This window comes from Aspergillus aculeatinus (assembly GCF_003184765.1).
Source record: "Aspergillus aculeatinus CBS 121060 unplaced genomic scaffold BO66scaffold_27, whole genome shotgun sequence".
Classification (NCBI taxonomy): domain Eukaryota; kingdom Fungi; phylum Ascomycota; class Eurotiomycetes; order Eurotiales; family Aspergillaceae; genus Aspergillus; species Aspergillus aculeatinus.
The window spans coordinates 26329-47743 of NW_020291496.1; the positions used below are offsets into that span (position 1 = coordinate 26329).

The 21415-nt window shown below is 50.4% G+C and overlaps 7 protein-coding genes across 7 annotated transcripts; 2 read left to right on the forward strand and 5 right to left on the reverse strand.

Moving 5' to 3' along the window:
- Positions 1-2066: 2066 nt before the first annotated feature.
- On the reverse strand, positions 2067-3492 carry BO66DRAFT_429117 (Zn(II)2Cys6 transcription factor; the record flags this gene model as incomplete). Its single annotated transcript, XM_025650439.1, has 2 exons — positions 2067-2103; positions 2171-3492. 2 exons carry the CDS (start codon positions 3490-3492, stop codon positions 2067-2069), a joined length of 1359 nt encoding a protein of 452 aa, XP_025503377.1.
- A 287-nt stretch (positions 3493-3779) lies between these two features.
- On the forward strand, positions 3780-4896 carry BO66DRAFT_452507 (RTA1 domain-containing protein; the record flags this gene model as incomplete). Its single annotated transcript, XM_025651947.1, has 3 exons — positions 3780-3948; positions 4018-4266; positions 4356-4896. The coding sequence occupies 3 exons, from the start codon at positions 3780-3782 to the stop codon at positions 4805-4807; spliced, it is 870 nt and encodes a 289-aa protein (XP_025503378.1). The 3' UTR covers positions 4808-4896.
- A 372-nt stretch (positions 4897-5268) lies between these two features.
- Positions 5269-6918, reverse strand: BO66DRAFT_392237 (ZIP zinc/iron transport family). Its single transcript, XM_025647458.1, has one exon. It carries the CDS (start codon positions 6626-6628, stop codon positions 5576-5578), a length of 1053 nt encoding a protein of 350 aa, XP_025503379.1. The 5' UTR covers positions 6629-6918; the 3' UTR covers positions 5269-5575.
- Positions 6919-9021: 2103 nt separating this feature from the next.
- Positions 9022-9479, forward strand: BO66DRAFT_392238 (uncharacterized protein). The gene has a single exon (XM_025647459.1). It carries the CDS (start codon positions 9081-9083, stop codon positions 9381-9383), a length of 303 nt encoding a protein of 100 aa, XP_025503380.1. The 5' UTR covers positions 9022-9080; the 3' UTR covers positions 9384-9479.
- Positions 9480-10680: 1201 nt separating this feature from the next.
- On the reverse strand, positions 10681-13309 carry BO66DRAFT_97662 (beta-N-acetylhexosaminidase). Its single transcript, XM_025653742.1, has 3 exons — positions 13098-13309; positions 12567-13048; positions 10681-12512 (listed from the first exon to the last, which is right to left on the reverse strand). Exons 1-3 carry the CDS (start codon positions 13153-13155, stop codon positions 10917-10919), a joined length of 2136 nt encoding a protein of 711 aa, XP_025503381.1. The 5' UTR covers positions 13156-13309; the 3' UTR covers positions 10681-10916.
- A 2866-nt stretch (positions 13310-16175) lies between these two features.
- On the reverse strand, positions 16176-18223 carry BO66DRAFT_97684 (amino acid transporter). The gene is made up of 5 exons (XM_025653743.1): positions 17853-18223; positions 17740-17786; positions 17606-17659; positions 16503-17547; positions 16176-16442 (listed from the first exon to the last, which is right to left on the reverse strand). Exons 1-5 carry the CDS (start codon positions 18138-18140, stop codon positions 16269-16271), a joined length of 1608 nt encoding a protein of 535 aa, XP_025503382.1. The 5' UTR covers positions 18141-18223; the 3' UTR covers positions 16176-16268.
- A 1331-nt stretch (positions 18224-19554) lies between these two features.
- Positions 19555-21285, reverse strand: BO66DRAFT_350623 (magnesium transporter CorA family protein). The gene is made up of 2 exons (XM_025644725.1): positions 20405-21285; positions 19555-20349 (listed from the first exon to the last, which is right to left on the reverse strand). Exons 1-2 carry the CDS (start codon positions 20920-20922, stop codon positions 19764-19766), a joined length of 1104 nt encoding a protein of 367 aa, XP_025503383.1. The 5' UTR covers positions 20923-21285; the 3' UTR covers positions 19555-19763.
- Positions 21286-21415: the final 130 nt, after the last annotated feature.

Sequence of the window (21415 nt, forward strand, 5' to 3'; positions counted from 1 at the left end):
TCTTGGGAATTTGTAAGTCGAAAGCATGAGCATCATGATCGACTCCAACAGACTAGCAACCACATTGGGATCCTGGACCCGACAGCTGGGGTCAAAGGCCCTTGCGAAAAGCCCGATGGGGATAAAGTGCGGCTCCCAGTTCTTTTCAAAGAAATCATGGTGAGCACCCGGTTCACGAAGTCCACACTCACTAGCATGCTGCCGAAAACACCACCATGACTTTCGGAACAAAAGAATCCCGTACATGCTCCACCATCATAAGGATCGTGCTTATTGTGGATATAATCAAGCTACACCCCCTTTGCGCGTGTGATCCTTGGTCACAACTGGCAATGCCAGTATCGCATCACGAATGAGCTTTGGCGCACCGCAAACAGTTCTTGCTTTCTGGATGAACAGCGACTTCGAGTTCGTTTACAAGGCTTTGGGACCTCTCCGTGCCCTGCTGGGTAGGCTTCTTCGTCTGATAGGCAGACTCGACCACCTCTGTTGCCTCATGATCTGAGGCCGCAGTCTCCTCCTCTTGATGTCTCTGAAGAAAGTTTCACATTGTCCTTTGTCTTGGAGACTTTGGAAGTAAGTCCATGTCTAAGCCTTGTGAAAGCTTGACCAAAAGCGCATAGAATACCTTCCCATCGCTCTCGAAACTTTGATTGGTATGCCGTGATGGTATAGTTGTCAAGACCCATTTCACCGTAGACAAAAGGTCCGGGGAAGCAAGGAAGAGTTGCTTTCTCTCGCATCTCATCCACCTCATCATCATTGAGATCCTCATCCTCACGGTCCGAGTCATCCAGCACCGAGTCACAGACACCAGAATCGTACTCGGTATCTTCGTTTGGATTCGGGGACCATCTTGGCCGCGGTTGAAACAGCTTGGTATCGCTCTTTCTGGTGCGGCGTACACCTGCAACCTTCTGGGCTGGAGCCCTCAAGCCCTCTTCTTCGGGCCACTCTTCGCCACGCTAGGGTCGAGTTCTTTCTCGTGCACTGAATCTTCAGACTTGTAAGCAGGCACGGACTGATCTCTTGTTCTTCGCCTGTGTCTTTTCAATTAGACGTGATTCTGCCCATGGAAGGGGATTGTACTCACAAACGAGATAATTTTCTGAAACTATCCTAAGGCTTCGTACAAGCCAGCTTGTAGTAGGGATTGTTTTCCGGAGAGAAAGAAGACGAGGACAAAGAGAAGAGGAGAAAGAAGAAGATGAACAACTGGAGGAAGAAGAAAAAGACGAAGAGCTAGAGGAAAAAGACATGGAGGACCTACATGAGGAGAATTGAATAAAACACCTACCTTTCTTCGTTATCTATCTTGTGAATGTCTACAATAGGCAAGTCAATGAATAAGACACTTACCTGCCTTGACAATCCATATGATGAATGTCCCTACAGGAACCAAGCTAGTGAAAAAGATCGCTACCCAACTTCGTTGTATATGTTGTGAATATCTGTTCAACCAGCAAGCCAGTGAATTTCAATAGATTCGTTGAATAATGGTCACAATGCTCATTTGGCACGCATGCCCTATGCGCTGAGATTCTACCAGTCGAGAGTCTTCACGTGTGCAGGGCATGAAGTGCTATCTGTTGCAACAGGAATCCCCAGCGAGACTGCGCCACTGAGTGGGGATGACTCTTTCTTGCCGCGCACAGCATCGCCTGCCCCGGCAGGCTTTTCGACTTAGACTCCATTCCAGCTATATTCATCTCCTGCCTCAGTACTTAGGACCACCAAGCCTTGTTTCGGAAAGTACTATGAGATCCCCCCGGTGGGAGTAGCAGTAACCCGAGTCTCCTTGGAACCCCCGACGCGCTGTCGAGGAGGGCTGGCCGATTTGCTAGTCTCCTATCTGTAGGCTAACTGTACCAGACGAGTTAGTGATCAAGGTGCCCTGTCTCTGCGCAGTTGCAGGGCTAGGGATCTGGCCCGCACCGGGGCATGTCGGCCCCCATGACCTCAGAGGGTTTATTGGGGATCCCGCTTGTTCTGATACTAAGTGCTTTGGCTCTTCTACATGGAAATTCTTGTTCTCTACTCTCGTGCCACTGAATGTTTGGCTAAAGTTACATATAACCCCTGAGCACGCTCGTAGCTTTGTTACTATTACTATTAGTATTGTTACTGTGAAGGGTTAAGAATACATTGAAACCGCATGAGTAGTACTTACTCTGAGTCGACGTATCGCTCAATGCCCGCAATGCGATTGACCGCATTCCGGGCCCATAAGAACAGGGAGCAGTCACCTGTTGCCAGACGATCCGAAGCGAGATTGACCAGATACTGACCCCAACCATCCATCCACCAAGTATCGATGATGCGGCCAATGGCGGCACCATAGTAGCCGAGCAAAACAAGGGCCATGGGCTCATCCTGCATCAGAGCATCTAGGAACTCCGACTGCACCACGGCAGCCCAACGCAGTAGAACGGATGCATTCTCCTTGTCGGCGCACATCTGGAGTACGCCCAAGAGACTCTCAGTGGCATGCACAACAGCAGGTGTTGTTGGTCGCTGATGGTGCGAGTCGAGATCATGCTGCCGCTGCCGCTGCTGTTCTTCATGCACTTCATGCAGGAGACGGTGAAGAGCTGTCGCATGATGTTCGATAGATGTTTTCTCCTGCATCCTCTCGACCGTCAACAGACCGCGCATGCCTCCGCTTGCAATCCATGGGCGAGCCTGCTTCACCATGAACGCCGCTCCGCGGATAAGCTTGAGGACCTCGATGACGTCCGACACGGACTGGGCTTTGGGCTGGGCGTTGGGCCCGTGAGCCGCGCAGGCGAACATAATGACCAAGCAGGCGAATGCGAAAAGAGCGTGACAGTTATCGGGCGTCACCTGGCTGAGGAGGGGAGAATATAACGAGAGAGCGGTGTTGTTGTGGGTCATCGCCGCTTCGATATACACCTGGCGCCGTTCGATGGGGCCGTAGCGCGTAAGGTGCAGCGCCGACAATGCCAAGAGGATGTGCATCAAGAAGGGGTGGCGCAAGGCCTCTTGCGGCACAAATGTCCGCAGCACCTCCCGGGTCGATTCCACGAGGGCCAGAGTCTTCCATATTGCTACATGCCAGTGGTTGAAAAGTTCGAAGTCAAGCATAGGAAGTTGTGTGCTGCTGTCAATCGAGGGGACAGCGCGAGTCGAAGGAGGCTGTGAGAGACTTTGAGGAGTGCCATCGCCATAGAAGGAACAATAGATGTTTCTCTTGCGACAGGGGCTGCAAATAGGACGCAATTCGTCACATTTGATTCGGCGCTTCTTACAGTCGAGACACCCGTGATGCGATTTAGGGTGTGAGCGCCGCAGTGGCATTTCCAATGTGGAACCGGAAGAATGTGAGGAAGAAGAATTGCGGAGAAATCGAAAATCGATGATGGCCTGAGATCTGAGGCATGAAGGAAGCCCCGGGCCGCCGTAAGCTATACCCTTCCGGGTATAGATCTCGAACGCGCCCACAATCGAGCAGTCATCAATTGGCCGAGCCATCTCGCTTATTGTTCTATTCTGGTTCGGCAAGGAATCGTACGTACCACCTCTAATACCTTTGTATCCACTAATATGCCCCCTTTCGCAACGCCTCCATCATTTCCAATGAGTTTCTATCTTGGCTCACAGTTTTCTTCCTATATGTGGAGAGTCGGCGCCTCCAGTATGAAGACTAGCCAATTCAATAAAAAGGCCATTCATCGCCTGCATGTCTCGATGAGAATCTCAAGTGCTCATCATCGCTGCAGACAACAAGCAGGGACCGACCGTTGGAAAAAGCAAGCAAGATGATAGAGCTCGCAGCTCGCTCAGCATTTCGTTACTACTACTACAGCCCCTCCGTGGCTGCAGCCGTCATTTTCATCATCTGCTTCCTTCTCACCTCGATCTGGCACACGTATCAATCATTCCGCACCAGAACATGGTTCTTCATCCCCTTCCTCGTGGGCGGATACTGTAAGTCACCGCTTCTCTCTCACACACGCGCCCTCTGCGTACGAAAACGACAACTGACCGCGTTCGCAGTTGAGTTCATCGGGTACTGCGCCCGCGCCGTCTCAGCGGAGCAAACGCCCAATTGGACGATGGGTCCGTTCCTAGTCAACTCTCTCATGCCGCTGGTCGCGCCGGCGCTGTTCGCCGCATCAATTTACATGGAACTCGGCCGGCTGGTTGTGACCCTTCATGCAGAGCAATACAGCCTGATCCGACCCAAATGGATGACCAAGCTCTTTGTGCTGGGCGACGTGCTGTCGTTCTTGCTCCAGTCCGGAGGTAAGAGCCCTACCCTCAGGTCACATTTGACGATCCCCCGATGAATCTCGCTCGTGCTAACGACCGACTCTTCCCCTCCTTGCGTACAGGCGCTGGTATGATGGCCGGGAAAACGCAATCCAGCTTCAAGACGGGGTCGAACATCATCGTCGTGGGCCTCGTGGTGCAGATCGTGTTCTTCGGGTTCTTCATCGTTACGACCGGCTTCTTTCACCTGCGGATGACGAAGCAACCGACCACATACTCGCTGAGCTCGGGAGTCAATTGGAAGAAGCTGATCTGGACGCTCTACGCAGCCAGCGTTCTGATCCTGGTGCGATCGATCTACCGGTTGGTGGAATATATCGAGGGCTTCGGGGGCTATCTGCTCAGCCATGAGGTGTACCTCTACGTGTTCGACGCCCTGCTGATGTTTGCCGTGATGCTGATCTTCCATTTCGTCCATCCGAGCGAGCTGAATGCGTGGCTTAGGTCGGGTGGATTGATCAGTAAGGGTCTGCGGTTCGAGCGACTGAATGGGGATGCGATGCAGATTGCGTGAGCGGTCTCGAGTGTTTTGCCTTTACTATACCATGTATCCGGAAGATTGGTTGGTTAGGGCCTTTTACCGGAACACGGTGTCATATCGATTCCAAGGTGGTAATCACTGTATTATACACGTGTATCTAGGCCGACGGGGTAGGGGGTTTCCGCAACTCTGAGCGATCTGTTAAAAGGCCAAGAACTGGGCACAGGTGTCTTGACACAGTCAAGAAGCGATTGAAATGGACAAGTATACTTGGTAAACGATCTTCTGGAGAATTCGTGCGTCTGAGAGTGGTCAAAAAGCTTCATTCTTGGGGTCGAGTTTCTACACTGGAAGGGTTGTGATCTTCAACAAAGACACTGTTCATAGATGGTGCAGTGTGCCAGATGCTCACTTCAATGACTACTAGCAAGAATCAGATGGGTGGAGGTGTGTATTCAAGGAATAGGATGAAGTACTTGTGAGGGAAAGTGATATCAACATTGTAGAATGATGTAGAGTATTAGGGGAGGATAGTTACACTAACGAACAGAATATCTGCAAACACGAAAGTAGATGACAGTCTAATCGAGCCCAAGATATGACCACATGAAAACGAAAGAGGAGGAAAGCGTATGGATATATGCTTCAGACACGGACAAATTGTAAAACCGCAAGCCCAGAAACCAAAAAACCGAGGCCTTTTTTCCCCCATGCACTAACTAGCCTTTTTTTCCAGACCGAAAATCCCAAGCACGCTTTTATCAAATTACCAAGAACCCAAGTATTATATCGACCACCAACTCAGGCCCATTTGCCGATCAAAGCCATGATACCAGCACCGAACAACATGCAGAGGACCATGAAAGTCAGGCGCTTGTTGTCCTGGGTGCGGTGAGGATCGAACAGGAAGTCCCGGGCCATCAACTCCACCAGGCCGGTGTAGATCAGGATACCGGCGGAAATGGCATCGAGCACACCGGAGACCACGTTGGCCGTGAAGGAACCCGAGTTGTACGTGGTCCTGAGTCCGAGACCGATCGCCACAGAGATAGGCGTAGTCAAGCCATACAGGGCACAGAGCACCCAGGGGAGCCAGCTGCCCTTGCGGAAGGGGATGGCAGACATGCGGGCGCCGATACCGAGACCCTCGAAGGACTGATGGAAGACGAGGACCGGGTACAGAGTGGAGAACTCATCACCGACGACACCCAGGTTCAGACCGATAATAACTGAGTGGAAGATGACGCCGAACTCAAGGATCAGGAAGGCGGCGATCTGTTGCTTGAAGGATCTCTCGATCCAGGCCTCGCTGGAGGTCAGCGATTCGGCGTCGGTCTCGTTCTTGCGCCGGCTGGTGGCAGCATCCTTCGTGACGGAGCTGTTGTCGGCGGCGCTGGTCATGATGGGCTCGGGATCCTCTCTGCAGATGCCGTACTTGATCTCGACGTAGCGCTCGGCGCCGAAGTCGAGGAGGAAGACGCACATGAGCGAACTGAGGACGATGGCGGGGCACCATGAGTAATCCGCCCAGTGACCGGTCATGCCAACGCAGGTCTGCGGGCCGATCTCGCCATAAGCAGGGTCGAGCAGGTGGATAAAGGCCGTTGCGATGATGACTCCTGCACCGAAGTACCGAGCGAAGAGGTAGACATATAGGGGGATGTGCAGGCGAGGAACGCGCTTGGCAATCACGGGAAAGAAGGTGACTGCGGTCGAGACGATGAAGATGACGAAGATGGCGGAAATACGCGCCCCCAGGTGTCCGTTGTACTCGTTCTCAGCGGCATTCAAGTAACAGATCACATCGACTGGGTCGGCAGTATCGAGATCGACATCGTTTGGGTTGAACGACATTTTTGAATATGCCTCGGAGGTCTATGCGAAAATCTAGACAAAGGAAGCTTGTTTAGGAAGAGATTTTCTGCTCTGACTGTCTTGCTGAGCCGAGTCCGAGCCTCTCTTTATATGGAGATATCGCTGAGGATGGTGGGCACTCCATGGGGACCTTGTGGAATGGTTGCCCACACTAAAAGAATGGATTGCATTGTGGTCTCACGCGATCCAGATTTTAACAGAAATGACAAGGAATTCATGACTAGCACTGGTTTCTTTTTTTGGCTTTCCATCAAACTCCAGGATTTGTTAGATGCGTTGTTTCTCTCCAACTGTGAAAGAGGTATGAACGAGGAAGGATGCGGTTGAGGGAGAAAATCGGCAGGGCAGCATTGTTGGCCTGAGGAACAAAAACCACAGCGAGCCGACAACAACCACAACCACCACAACAACCACCGGACAATCTCCGCCGCCACCTTTTCTTCTTGCCATCCAACTAACTCAACGGCCCCACCCACTACTCTTGCGTGTAGTAGTACCTTGTGAGCAAACAGGCACAGGCCAACAAGGAGCGTGGGATAATAATCTCGCCTACCGAACTACACCCATCGGTGCCCACCTGGTCCTCTCTAATCGCACCCAATGCTCTTACTGCGTCATACGCTCGGGGAGCTCCGGCTGACTCGATGCTTTCCAGACAGGTCCCCAATTGGCGCTTTACTGGGACCCTGACAGAAACTATTACGATTGCATAGTTCGCCTCGTTATTACTAACTACCTTGGAGGGGTGCAATCTTCTCATTTCCACTCGCAGAGGGCAAGTGATCATGGTCCTTTCTCTCAACCAGGGATACGGCTCTCGGAAACGCATCGGCACATTAACTAAGAGTCACCGAGTCGAATAAACAAGCAAGGAACAAGATTGCCTTGGCAGGTGGAAAGTCCAAGGTTCTCCCGAGAGCCATGCGCTCAGTGTCGCACTGTCAATCTAAACTCTCCGACGGCTACCCACTTGGTCTCGGGCCAGGAGCCTATTGTGTCCAGTCGAGCATAGACTTTGGCCAGGGCCGACACCAGTTCAGTAGCCTGCATCGGATACGGCGCTAGCTTGTTTGCCATGATCCTGATCAATCGACCATTGTGGATACCTTACTCATGTTATTGCCGAAAGTTAGCGAGGTGATGCCAAGGGAGGGTCTTATTCACCGGTGGGTGCCTATACCCTCGTCCATCAATGCCAAGAGAACGTATACTCATAGTTCGTTGCATACAGAACTGACATGGCATGTCAATGGCATGTGGCCCGACACAACGTGGTCTGCAGGGTCCCATTGCATGCATTCGGAATGTATGACTCTTAAGGGTTACATACTCTAGCAGACCACGGCTAGCTCAACATCTACAAACAATTCATAGTGGATCTGGATTGATTTCCGATTTGGCAGTTCTGAAATATAGCAATTTTCATTTCAGAAGCTATCATACGACATTTCCGTCACGATCATACATCGACAATCTCTCCTTCCGGGTGGCTGTCCATACATCGCCTTTCCACCAGTCGACGATTCAATGTGCGTTCTTCTCGGAACCGGTGAACTTGACATATCGGTTCGGGCGACTAGTGCATCAAATGCAATGCTTGCCGGAGTAGGGCGACATAGTCGAATTTAGTGCTAAAAACTCTCGTTAGGCATTCAACCCGAAAGAAAACGGAAAGGGGAGACCAACGCTGCAAGAGCTGCAGGAGCAGCTAGAGCAGTTGCCGGAGCAGCAGTTGCAGGAGCAGGGAGACATGTTGTTCGAGGAGAGGAAGGCTTAAAAGCGCTTGAAAAAGATAAGTTTGAAAGTGGGTTGGATTCTTTGATAGAGAGTCTGATACGCTTGATGATGGAAAGGAACCACGAGAGTACAGCAACATACACGCCCTATTTATACCTTTTCTGAGGTCCCCTCTGCCCGAATTCCGGCGTCTTTCGCGGTCAGTTGCCGGTCAAGGATCATGATACCACTCATCGCATTGGTTTGGCGGCGTGGGGGTAGTAAACAAGACAGCGAACCAGCATAGGCTGTGTGATGACAGCTGCGTCTCGCGAGTAGCTTTCCATGCAGCAAGTCGAATAACATCGCCAGGCTTGACTTTGACCAACCACCTGACTCTCATGGGCTGACCTCTTCCTTCTCCACCCAGTCCAACAGGTCTGAAGGCCTAAAGCCACGCTAAGAGGTCAGTCACCTTGCCATCACACGGGGTGGATTCGTATCCAGTGCGGACGGGAGCGGAAGGGAGGAGAGGGGGTGCGGATGATCATTATCATCTATTCCCTTCATTCCCATCTCTCTCACCCCATAAGACCGATAGAGACAAGAAAATAAATAAAGCAGAGAGAACCTTTCCAAAAGGTCACTGAATGTGCTCGAGGCCCATGATTCTTATAAAAATGGTGGGTTGTGTGTGGGTGAGCACCTTGAGAGCATGAGCACCTTGGTGGCTCTCCGGCCTCAAGGTCCTCGAGGTCCTCACCAAACCCTCCAAATTTTCACCCTCACATTTCCCTGCTCTCCAACCACCTGCAGTGGCTTAGCTTACGCGCCAGGAATCAGAGTTTTCACGTCCCAAAGTGATAGACACAAAAACTCACTATTTGGGTCTAGTTGCAGAGGTTCCATATCCCAGATCATGTGTCTCGTGAGGACTACCAGCAGGTATGTCTCCGATGCTAGACCTCATGATATACCCAGTCGCTTGCAGGAAGCACCAGAACCAAACCTAAACTGACTCATTCAAGTGAGCCGACTGGAGGTATCTGGTCCATAGGCTGTCGTCACAAGTTGAGTATAGCACACTCCAAATTCCTTTCTCCCTCCCTCTGCCCCCCAATCGGCCATCCCCGGCGAGGAGTCTATAGACATTCTATTTGACCATACGCCCTGAATTCTATTTCGCTTTCTTTTTCATTTACAACTTCACGTACTCCAAAGACTTCACGTACTCCAGAGACTAAATAGTGATACCATCGCCCGATACCTCCCCTAACCGGTTCCCACGCTTCTTTGACGGCGCCCACCGAAACCCCTTTTGACTTCATCAACCTTATCACCCTATACTCAGTAAAATAAGGCCTGAGAAATCACAGTTCTCTCACCCGTACGCCCTTCATCACCCGATCCCAAGACAAAAAGCAAGGCAGCGAGGCAGCGAGAGTCATTTGGCCCCTTAGTTACCGCACCTTGCTCACCAGACTCCACACACGCAATATACACCGCCAAAAGTAACCACACGCCCATCCCACCAACCATATTCGTTCCAACTGGCATGAGAATAATCTGATCTCTTGGTAAGACATGATCAATCTTGTCCTACTGCTTGATAGACTTCATCCCACGCTTAAGCCCCATTGATCCTCCTTCAACCGACCGAAAGGAAAGCCTGAAAACGACCCTCAAAGTCACGTAACCATCCCAAACGACAAGAAAGGCAAACCGGAATTCTGTCGGAAAAGAGATGGACCTACCGCCTCCCACGTAGCCATCCAGACTTGATGGATAATGTACTGAAATGGTTACAGCTTGGGGCACAAATAATCACAGCCTAGCACATGGTTCTTATCCCACGTATGCCCAGCACGAGAGCATTATCGAAGCATCACTTGACAGGCAATCATGTTCCCTCGTGCTGCCGGTCGCAGATTCTCTCTGCATTAGTACTACTACGTGCCGAGTCAAGGACAGAGAAAGAGAGAGCGTAGAGTCACGTGGGCACCTACCTCATGGGTCAGGGTCTGTACGAACTCCTCAAGTTGATCAATCCTTTACAAACGGTTCATTTCAAAATCAATGAGTGAAGGGATATGCTTGCAAGAGAACAAAGATAGAAGCGATACTGCATTGTATAGATTGAGTCTGTATAATACTACAGTACAATGCGCAAAATGCAAGCCGCAGATGATTTGGAAAGAGCCCGCCCTGTGCTTGAGGCGATTCCATAAGGCTGCTTCTTGCTTCTTTGTGTGGAAAAGTGGCATAACTGGTCAGAAAGAAACTACATACTTGGGTCTTTCAGCTACGATGAACATGTCAAAATGATTGTATCCTTCTCAAACTGTGAGAGCCTGGCATCGACTTTTCCAAGACCCTTCTGAGGACCCTGGGAAGCACACATGATCCCTCTTCCACTCACCAATTGATTGAAGCGGACGTTTCTGCCAACAGTCATCTACGTCTCTCAACCTGTTCAACTTCATCCATCCCCCCCAAACCTTCAACTGAAAGTCTCACAAAACTTGAACCTTCCTATAAATCAAGAAGGTGATTACCTCGCAACCCCCCATAGCGAGATATTCCTCATCAACCCCGTGAATCCCTCCCCGACCCGAGCCAAAGGCGCCTCGATCGCAATAGGCGCCCACACCAGACTGTCCCCATCCACACCCAACCTCGTCAGAAACTCCATACTAGCCTCCAGACCATTCGCCTCCGATACCCGAAGAAACGTTCGATTCCCCTTGCCGACCAGACTCACATCCGTCCAGACATCGACTGGGAGACTATAGTTCAGCGAGTACGCGTTACCACCGCTGACCAGGGTGAGGTTGCTGATCGACCCGTTACCGTTGAGAAGCGTGGAGTCAAAGCCAGAGAAAAGCGTTCCCGGCACTTGAGAAGTGGGCTTGACGGAGAAGGAGAGCGTGTAGTCTCTGCCTTTACTGGTGAGCGGCGTTTGCAGGTAACAATTATCGGAGAAGGTGATGGCTGAGTGGCGGATCTGGCAGTCGTGGACAGCGCCGTGGTAGTTGTTCCCTGAGAAGTCCTTGACGCTGGTACTGTCATTCTGAGTGAATCGGTACTCGAGAATCCGCTTTCCTTTGCTCGAAACTCGACGATCGAGATTCTGCCCAGGAACAGCTGCGTGGAGTTTGGCAAATATGCTGTTATATTCAGCTTCGAGAAGATCGCCACCCCACTGTTTGTCGCCCAGGGCAGGAAGGACATCTCGCCATGAATAATATGCTTCCGAGACAGTGGTAGCATTGGGACCATAGTCGTTCCAGAGGGCGGCGATGTGCCCTAGCACACCCGGGCTATCACGGGGTGGGTTGTTCGTGGCGTTCTTTGTATCGAAAATGTTAGGTGCGTATGCGCCTCCAGCGGGATTTCCATGGAATACTCTGGTCTTGTTGAGGTACTGAGGATAACTCCCAGACCACTTCCCGACAATGTAGAATGCGTCGTCGGAGTTGAGAACATTGTATCCATTCTGAAGGTAGTCAAAATAAGGATTGTCCTCAAAGAATTCCCAGTGCTGGATCGAAACATCCTTGCTAACATTGGCGCCTTGCGAAGGTGTGAAGGTTCCCCAGATCCGAACAGCTTTCCCAGACTCCACCTGGATATAGTCGTTCAGTTGATTTACAAAGCCAGTGTAATCATCTACCAAGGAAGAGTTGTATTCGTCCGCTCCGAGGTGGACGGTTTTGCTGTGAAACCAGGGAAGGAGTGTTTTCCAGATGGTTTTCATGGTAGGTATTGTGTCTGGATGACTGATGTTAAGCATGCTGAGATCCTTGAGACCCAGCTCCGGTCGCCATTGAACGATAGCTAGAGCGTGGCCCGGAGCCTCAATCTCGGGTATGATAGTGACACCCCGACGAGCACACTGCTGCTGAATCTGATCAAATTGGGCTTGCGTATATGACTCATTGGCGCGCTTGTTGAGGCCTGCGAGATCATCGGACCATGGGCGAAAGGATGCATACAGATCCATGCTAGCCTGCGTTGAATATAGGTCAACGTTATTGTAGAGGTTGTCGCTAAGATGTAAGTGGAACACGTTCTGCTTGAAGAAGGACAGGTACGAGCAAATCTCTGCCAGGAAGTGAGGTGGGTAGTAATGGCGACCGACGTCAAGCTGGAGGGTCAGCTTTAAACGATTGCAAGGTACTGTCGTTGAAAGATCACTCACCATAACTCCTCGACTGGCCCAACCAGGCGCGTCGACCGCAGAGCCATGCGGGAGAGCATGGCCATGGCCACCCAGAACAGCTGCTTGGATCACTGAGCGCGATCCCCACCAGACCCCGAGAGGACTCGCTCCCGCAATAGTGATTCCATGGCTGTCAACCTCCAACGCATATCCCTCCGAGGTCCACCGCCCAGCAACATCCTGAAAGCCTGTATGGTTTGCGAGAGTCAGAAAGATCGTGTTGTGCCCTCTGCTGCTATTGAGAGTGAGCGGCACATCCAGACCCAACGACGACCGAAGATCTTCTTGGAAAGTAGACGCGAACTCCTGGAGCGTCGGAGGAATCAATGTCTGGCCATTGTTGTCCACATGGTCCAAGTAGCGTGAGTCCACCACGATACTCTCAACATGACGGATGGGAAATGTGCCGTTGCGCTCGATGAATCCAGGAATAGTGGGCACTGTCAGTAACCGGCCGAGTCCTGGTTCGTGAGCGCTTGACCAGCTTTTGACAGAAGAGGAAGCACTCACCTGTGAAACTGAGAGCCAAAATCAAGCAAACGCTGCTGCAAAAGCCCGTCAAAAGCATGGTGGGTGCTTGCGATATTCGAGGGAGCGATAGGCTTGCGCCACCGATGCTTAAATACCAGGGGAACCGGCTTGTTGCGTCCCGGCGATGTCACCTGCCAGGCACCTGCCAGAGTCTGGCCATTATCTGCAAGGTTGCAACGGTTAGATTGAAGTGTATCTCTTTGAATAACAGCCCGAGGTCTGTCATTGGTGTAACAAGTCGATTATCAGGGATGTTTATCGCTGCCCCGCACCCGGTTGAGGAGTTGAAACCGACTAGAAATTAAAGCGCGGGTTGATTCTATCGACTAGTATTAGCGGGTGTGACCTTCTGTACCTTCCCCTCATTCCCACGTAACCGCCACATGTTCGACCGTTCCGCCCTCTCGACACTTACCATCACTATCATCTCTAGTCAGAGGTTTCAGATTGATGACTGACTGACTGATTGATTTAAGCGGTATTCCCGAACGCAGTCCTCTCTACGATGCTTTGCCCGGGTCGCTAGCCGGTATAGTAAGTAACTGCGGCCATCTATATACGTCACTGAGAAGCCCGCCAAGGGCCCTTACACATCCTCTTAAGTGGATTTGGCCTCTCTTGGGTCTGCTTTGGTGACGGAAACGATAGATTTTGATGACTTGACGACTGTGTGGTTCTTGTGGTGGAGAAGCGCCGGCTTGCAATATCAAACATCTCGGCGGTGGTGGTGACGGTGACGTGGTTTTTCAAGAAAATATGAAAAGCATCAAGTTTGATTATTTATAAAGAAAAAAATACGTGCATAGACTTGTGTCAAAATCTAAGAGACATCGGGCTTATAACTGTCAACGATTTGAAGCCTTAGAGGTAAGATGCTGGAATGTATTTTTAATTCTTTTGGTGGTTGTTACTATCTGAAATATCATCATGTTGAAGCAGCCTGATAACCGCGTTGCATCACGTGGCCGGATTTCTCAGCCTTGCCGAGAAGTTCTAACTACTTGAATAAGGGCAAATAATTCTTCATTATCGAAAAAAAAAGCGAAGTAGGTCAACCCCCGAAGGGGGACAGCAACGCAGATAAAAATTCTACTGGTCGTCATCACTATTACAACTGATGTTAGTACTATGTATATGGCTGGTAGGTAGAGGATAACTTACTCCTCTGCCTGATTGAAAGTCTCTTCAAGCTGAATAGAATTGTACGGATTCGCATGCTCTTGCTGTGCCGCCTCAAGCACCCTCAGTCTGTCATCCATATTGATCATATGGGTACGCAATGACGTCAGTTGCTGGCTCATGCCACGCAACATGCTAAAGAGATCTTCCTCCTCCGCGAACCGGCGGCGGGGAGGGGCGTCGGGGGCCGGGGGCTGGGCGACTGGATGAGAAATAAATAATAAAATCTTAGATCCAAATCCAATCAACAGCCCATCTATCGAAGGCTTAGGCCCCATCCGGCGGGGGCAGTAGATCAGATTCTATTTTGAATCCGTTCCATTATCAAAATTTCTTCTGACCAAAGGTCAACCATAGTTCAACAATCTAAGAGCACATCAGTATAATGCAGAGATGAGAAGGATAATAGGATATACTTACCAACTGACCCTATGGTCTTATTCTTTCACCGTCTATGTTCTGAGAGTAATCGGTCCTTGAATGACCGACTCTACCGTACGCATAGCATTTGTGAGTCTAGTTTAGTTAGTACTGAATCAACATAGCGGATCATGATACTTACTTCGATAACCTTGGCCATTTTGAGATGCATAGGGCTTCATTTGCTGGGCTATAGTCCCTGGTATTGGCAAATTATACCGGACGATATGATATACCGAGAAAAGTGGAAACTTCTCAATGCGATAGAAGTCGAGTAACCCCGGCTTGATGAAGTCGATTACTTTCTTATTTCATTTGATTGAGTTTGGCCAATCGGGACACGATGGGATTTTCTAAGAGAGTAGATAGAATATCATCTGATCTTACCTCCTCAATTAGATTGGACAAGATCAAATTGGTTGAAGGATAGGATTAGAAAGATGGAGGAGACGAGGAGGAGAGAGAAGGAGAAGAGAAGACTCGGCGTGATAGGGAGGTTATCTATTCATTTTTACCATCTATGTTGTGAATCCTTGATGTCTCAGCTACCAGCTATGTGAATCCAACTCGCTTAGTAGTATGACATTCACAAGAAATGGCGAAGGTGACAAGAAGAAAAGCTTACATTAACTAGGTAAATAGGGCACTGACCTACCTTGGTTATTCATACTATGGACATTCATACAATTAGCGAGCTAGTGAATCCAGCTGGATTATGGCAGTCAGTGAGCGAACAGTGTGGCCGGGACCTGTTCCAGTTCCAGTGCTACAATTCCCATTCACTACATCTTTATTCCACTAGTTCATCGCTTTGTGCGGTCGACTTCGTCATGAGAGAGAGCAGGAGGGGATGTAGCTGCAACCTGGGGTATGCCTCGCTTCTGGGGCGTCAGGGTTTCCTGGGGCTTTCGCCTGCCCACATATGGGAGGTGGCTAGGTAAAGATTCGATGCTTTTGCGGTGGGAAAAAGACGATATGAAATAGCATTAATATTAAAAAAAGAGACGTAGAAGTAGGCAAAAGCTTTTGGTGGATACAAGATTTGACCGAAACACGGTCATACGAACCAAGGAAACTCTGTACAAAAATGACCAAATGGTGAGGCTCTTTCCCAAGAAAAAAGCCATATTACAACAGGACCAATTGAGCTGGCGATATATGCTGCGAGGGCTCATATCATCAGCCCATATCAAAAAGTCGCCGGGGCCGGGTATCGATACGGTGAGGCTTCAGGTAAAGTCGCTTTGGGCTTCCTTTCGGTCAGTGGAGTGGTGCGTTGGGAACCGGGTTGCTGTAGGGGCTCGTGAGGTCTTATCGGATCGCAGAGTGAGACTTCGCGTACTTAATGTCATCGCTAGGCACTAAAATGTCGCTGTTGGGCTCATTGTGAAATGGTAAATATGGGTTTGCTGCTTAGTGGGACCGGTTGTGCGGCGGATAGTTGTATGTAAACTTGTCGGGCAATTGTCGCATTAGGGTTGTTGAACTCCGCACGTGACGTGATCCTACTTCGGGTATCGTCGACTGCAAAGAATGATTAGAAACCACCCTTCAGACTCGAGTTCCAGTCTTGTCGGGCTTCTGGCTGGTGTTGCTTTCGGCCAGGTAGTCGTCTACAACTGCCCCTTCGGTGATGGGGCCGTGGTAGAACTTTTTGCCACTGATGTACCAGTAGACCAGGGCAAACAGCAAGACGAAGACCAGGAAGACGCAGGCGTAGTTCATCTTGAAAGAAAACTGTCAGCCATGTCGATACCACCTAAAAAGAGAGCAAGCATCACTTACATTCTCGGCTGTCACCGGCCTTGCAGTGGGAAGGACAAAGATGATCGAAACGAAGAGAGTCCACAGACAAGCCCAGGCATTGACGAACGGGCTGAGTTTGCCCATGTGCCAGGGTCCACGCTTGAACTTGCCAAAAAAGAGTTTGCAAAGAATCGGAATGCAGTAACTCCAGTCGAGAGCAATGGAGCACAGGGTAAACACGGCAGATATCGCCGTGTAGGAGCCCAGCGCAATGAGATTGATCGCGATGCAAAAAAAGGTAGATATCCACACAGCATTCAATGGAGTTCCTGTCTTGGAATTGACCTGGGTCCAGACAGAGGAGAAGGGCAACATCCTATCGCGCGCGCAGGCGAAGACAGTCCGACCGAGAGCTTGCATGGCGGTCCATGTCACGAACTTGATGATTAGCAACGCTGAGACGGTAAAAATGATTCCACCTGTCTTTCCAAGACTATTATAAAAGATCTGCGCAACGGGCTGCTGTGTTGGGGAGCTCAGAATTTCACTCACATCGCCCATGCAGAAGCAAAGAACGATGTTGAATACAAAGCCGGCAAGGTACGTAAATAGCATCGCCGAAGAGATAGCCCATGGAACCATAACCTCTGGATTCCGAATCTCCTCTGATAGATGCGACGCAGCATCGTAGTCTGTGAGACACCAACTCGAGGAAAGGAAACCAAACAGAAAGCTGAAGCCAATGGGTTGCCATCCAGTGCTCGACTCGATGTGACCGAAGACGTAGGAAGCGTCGTGCTTCTTTTCGGTCATAGCCAACAAAGCGATAGAGCAAGAGACAAGAACCAGGATGTGAAAGATCACATAGAATTTAGTTATTTTCTCCATCCAGTATGTCGAAAGGGAATTGATGAGGCCAGTGGTGATGGTCAGCGCGGCCATGACCCCGACAGTGGTACCGGTAGTGATTTCATAGTCAAAATCTCTAGCCATTGAGACAGCTGCGAGCAGCATCTGTGCTCCACCATATTCTGAAGATGCTACACCACAAATCTGTCCCAAGAGGTTCAGCCATCCGGTAAGCCTAGAACAAGATGTCTTAGTACCCGGCATAGCCCGAGGAGCAAGCGGACGATACATACCAACTTATCGAAGGGACCCAATCCTGCGGGACCAATCTCGAAATTGTGAAATACCTAGATTCGACGTTAGAACTGTCGTTTCTAGTCCCGTTGGAGAGGTTTGTGGAGACGAAGGAGGTGGAGGTCGGACTCACAAACCCCCCGAAGTCGGGTATGCTGAGGCTAATTCGGCAACGGAGCACTAGCATAACCCTATCAGCGATGCGACACCACCAACGTCGTGTTCAATCGACGGCGCTCTACTCACTGCAAGGCACATGCAACCGAATCCAGAAATCAACCAACACCAAACGACAGCACTACTACCTCCGGCTTCCAAAGGATAGATCATCGTTGTCATCACAGTCGCGAACAATCCCGAGATGCTGACGGCGAAGGAGAAGGTGGAAAACAATCCGAACTCTCTCTTCAAGACGGGTTTGTACCCAAATTCAGCCGCAAGCTGAGCATCGGCATGGTCCATCGTCTGGGTCTTGTCCAGTTGTAAGGCTGAGCCAGGGTCTACTGCCTGGTCACTGGGTCTGATGCCCTCCATAGTTAGCCGACAAGATCGTGCAGAGCACCGGGATTCATCCAAGAAGACAAATGCTGATGAGATGACCAGGGGTAGAGAAAAAGTCTTTCGGCGTAATTATAATTTGCACCTAAAATTTTGAGGGGCATGGCTACTTAAGAAAGTTTTCATCATTCTTCGAGACTGCAATTCAACCTAAGATACTTTAGGAAAGGTCTCACAAGATGCCGGCGTTGGCCGATTAGAGCTCAATAGATTAACAAGAAGTTGAACTACCTAGTCAAGCAGACAAGCCATTGGTGGGGTCTGATAAAGCCCCTGCCCCTCCAGTCCGCCCGGTCATTCGATGGTAGATAAGACACAGAGCAAGAACAGCAGTCAGTGAGTGAACAGTGAGTGGGCGGGGGGCCTTTTCCAGGTGCAGTGCTGCAGTTCCAAGTTCCCGCCCACTGGACCGCTTTCCTCAACCGAGTCTAGTGTCTGGGTAAGCGTTGCACTAACCACATTCCAATTCATTCGTATAATTCTTCTTCAAACTGTTTCATTGGCCGACAGGATTAGTCCGAGCGCCACGTGGAACTTTTTGTACACAGAGAGGTCACCCACTGGTCGAGGCTCCGAAAACTTCCACCCTTAGATGCTAGAAAGAGTGGGGATTAAAGACTCCCCGTGTTCGACTTTTTGGCATGTGATAATGGAGATCGTTTAGAATTTTTGTTGGGATCAGAGCCCAAATGGTATCTTTCTGGGAGAAACAAGGGACCATTTCAGAATGGTTGAGAAGGGCTGCCAGAATTACACATTATAATCATGTAAGGTTAATGATTATTACAGGCCAGAATTCAGGACAAAAAAGCACTACGGAGTAGAGCACTAGGACAACTGGTGTGATGCAACCCAAGGATCAACGAGATGGTCGACTATCAATGGGCGGTCGCCATTGGTGCTTGATCCTTGTGATTTTGACGAAGCTGCAGCGAAAGAAATGCTTGGCTTCTTCAGGCAAATCCTAGATAAGCACACCCAGAAGATGCCTAGGTCATAAGTGTAAGCACCAATATGCGCCACGACGAAAAACTCGTTTTCCTGAAATCAACACATATTTTAATCATCGCAGAGGGACAAGAACCAGACAACATTTTATCCCGGGCGGAAAGGCTCGCAGGGGTGTCGTCGCGAAATACGAGCAGACCCTGGAGTCTCTACGATAGCCTGGGGTTCCCTTCCAATCGACCACTGTCGCACAAGGGTCATACTTCCGTCTTGGCACTTTCTAGCAGTCTGTGATGCGGTCCGGAAAGGTGGTGCGTCAGATCTAGAACTCAGCCCAGGAAGCGCTAACTAGGGTTCAAGAAGGCTATCGCCTACCATACCTGGTCGCATCAGATTGCAATTTTTGTTGGTATCGGAAAATCGTGAATAGTTCATAAACGTTCTCTCGCGCAGTATGACGATAATTGGGCTAGGATATATTAAGAGCAAATCCCATTCGAGATTCTGATGGCTGATGGTCCAGATGATCTCTGCTGGACCGGATACAGTACAGCGTACCCAATTGACTTACATATTATTTTCAATCTGCCAAATTCCGTCTCCGTGCCAGTATGTAAGTCATGCGCAGACAAGCCTCTTAGGTTAGTAGGATCATAGCAACTTCATCCGCTGCGCGACTATGCAACACACAACAATAAATGCAACAAAACACCCCACAATCCCAAAGAACCACCCCAGCCCATCGGCATTCTGCCCCGGAACGGGCACATTCATCCCCCACAGCCCCGTGATCATATGCAACGGCACAAAGATACTCGCGAGGACCGTCACCTTGCTCAGAATCTCGTTGATGTTCAAGCTCAGCCGGATGTTGTTGACGCTCATCTGCGCCAGGAAGTTCGCCTGCGACCGACCGACAATCTCGTCGAAGTGAGACAGACTGGTCAGCGTGGTGACCAGGTGGTCCTGCACGTCCCCCAGGTACACGATCATCTCCGCTTTCGAGAAGACGGCGTTCTGGCTCTTCGCCTGACAGCGCTTGACGAACCCGTTGAGGACGTCGTTCTTCCCACTCAGGCAGTTGGTGAGCTGGGTGATGCTCTTGTGGAGGCGGTCGACCAGCGGGATGATGGCTTTGATGTCGTCGGCCCGCGCCATGAACACTTGGTCTTCGATGGCGTCGCAGTCGCGCTCCGCGGCTCGCATGTAGGGTGCGAAACTGTCGACGATATCGTCGCTGTTACCTGGTCAGTCTTACCAACTTATTTGTCAGGACGGGTAGAGAAACCCACATCAAGGCATAGCAAATCCATTCACTCGACATGATTGACGGATCCTGCATCCGGTGGATTCGATCTAGCACCCGCGATACATGCTTGCATCCTTTGGGAGAAAACGTGACGATGGCGTTCTTGAAGACGAGGATATAGAACCCGGCCGAGTCAGGGATGGTGTGTGGCTTACTAGTCAAAGACTTTATCCGCTCCAAGCTGTCGCCCTCCGTGGCTGACAGCAGGGTCTGGAACGAAATCAGATAGTAATTCCGGAAGGTTTCGATCTTCTCCCGTGGCTCGCGCGTGACGATATCTTCGGTCGTCAAGGGATGAATCGAAAGAGCTTGCCCGACCGCCTTGACATCCTCTTCAGAGGCGTTGCAGATGTCCAACCACCATGCGTCTGCTTTGAGCTCATCTGATTCTGGGAGTTGCTCGGACCGGTCGGCCAGGAGACCTTCAAAGGTGGAGGCTACCGTGACCTCTTGAGATTGACAGGAAAAGTGGGTGAATCGAGGAGTGTCTTCCGGATGCATTGTGTGCGTTTATGGACTGGCACCAGGCGGCCAGGGAGAGTCGAACATTAGATTTTGTCGGATGGCAGGAAGGTCCGCAAATGTGGATGTTCAACCCATTGACTTTCAGGCGTCCGATTTGTAGGACTGGATGTGATTCGGATGGCCGCAGACGATCCCATACGTGGTGTTGTACTGACAGAACAGCAATATACCTTGAGACTGAGAGAAGAGGATGAAACTGTTTTGAGGAAAAGTCAGTAGGGAATTTGGGGGAAGTACACCCCCTGGGCAGCCAGCCCTGTAGGGCTGAAAGGGTGTGGAGACTTTGGGGTCCGGGTGGAGCCGGCAAACTCAACTTTTGCCTTGGAAGCCCAGTCAAATTCACCAGACGTGGCCTCATGCTTGCAGAAAAGGGGCCCGGTTGGCTACCTCCTGGTTCCACTTTACCTGGCCAGGAAGTCGGAAAAAGCGGCAAGGATATCAGCCAGATTGTACAAATCCAGGCAGCACA

Coding starts and splice junctions, on each gene's coding strand:
- BO66DRAFT_392237 (XM_025647458.1), bottom strand. CDS start 6,628: ATGTCGTTCAACCCAAACGATGTCGATCTCGATACTGCCGACCCAGTC.
- BO66DRAFT_392238 (XM_025647459.1), top strand. CDS start 9,081: ATGAGCACCTTGGTGGCTCTCCGGCCTCAAGGTCCTCGAGGTCCTCAC.
- BO66DRAFT_97662 (XM_025653742.1), bottom strand. CDS start 13,155: ATGCTTTTGACGGGCTTTTGCAGCAGCGTTTGCTTGATTTTGGCTCTC. Junction 13,049..13,097: donor TTTGGCTCTCAGTTTCACAG/GTGAGTGCTTCC, acceptor CTCACGAACCAG/GACTCGGCCGGTTACTGACA. Junction 12,513..12,566: donor GGGCCAGTCGAGGAGTTATG/GTGAGTGATCTT, acceptor CTGACCCTCCAG/CTTGACGTCGGTCGCCATTA.
- BO66DRAFT_97684 (XM_025653743.1), bottom strand. CDS start 18,140: ATGGAGGGCATCAGACCCAGTGACCAGGCAGTAGACCCTGGCTCAGCC. Junction 17,660..17,739: donor TACCCGACTTCGGGGGGTTT/GTGAGTCCGACC, acceptor CGTCGAATCTAG/GTATTTCACAATTTCGAGAT. Junction 16,443..16,502: donor GGCCGGTGACAGCCGAGAAT/GTAAGTGATGCT, acceptor TTTTCTTTCAAG/ATGAACTACGCCTGCGTCTT.
- BO66DRAFT_350623 (XM_025644725.1), bottom strand. CDS start 20,922: ATGCATCCGGAAGACACTCCTCGATTCACCCACTTTTCCTGTCAATCT. Junction 20,350..20,404: donor TGGATTTGCTATGCCTTGAT/GTGGGTTTCTCT, acceptor ACCAGGTAACAG/CGACGATATCGTCGACAGTT.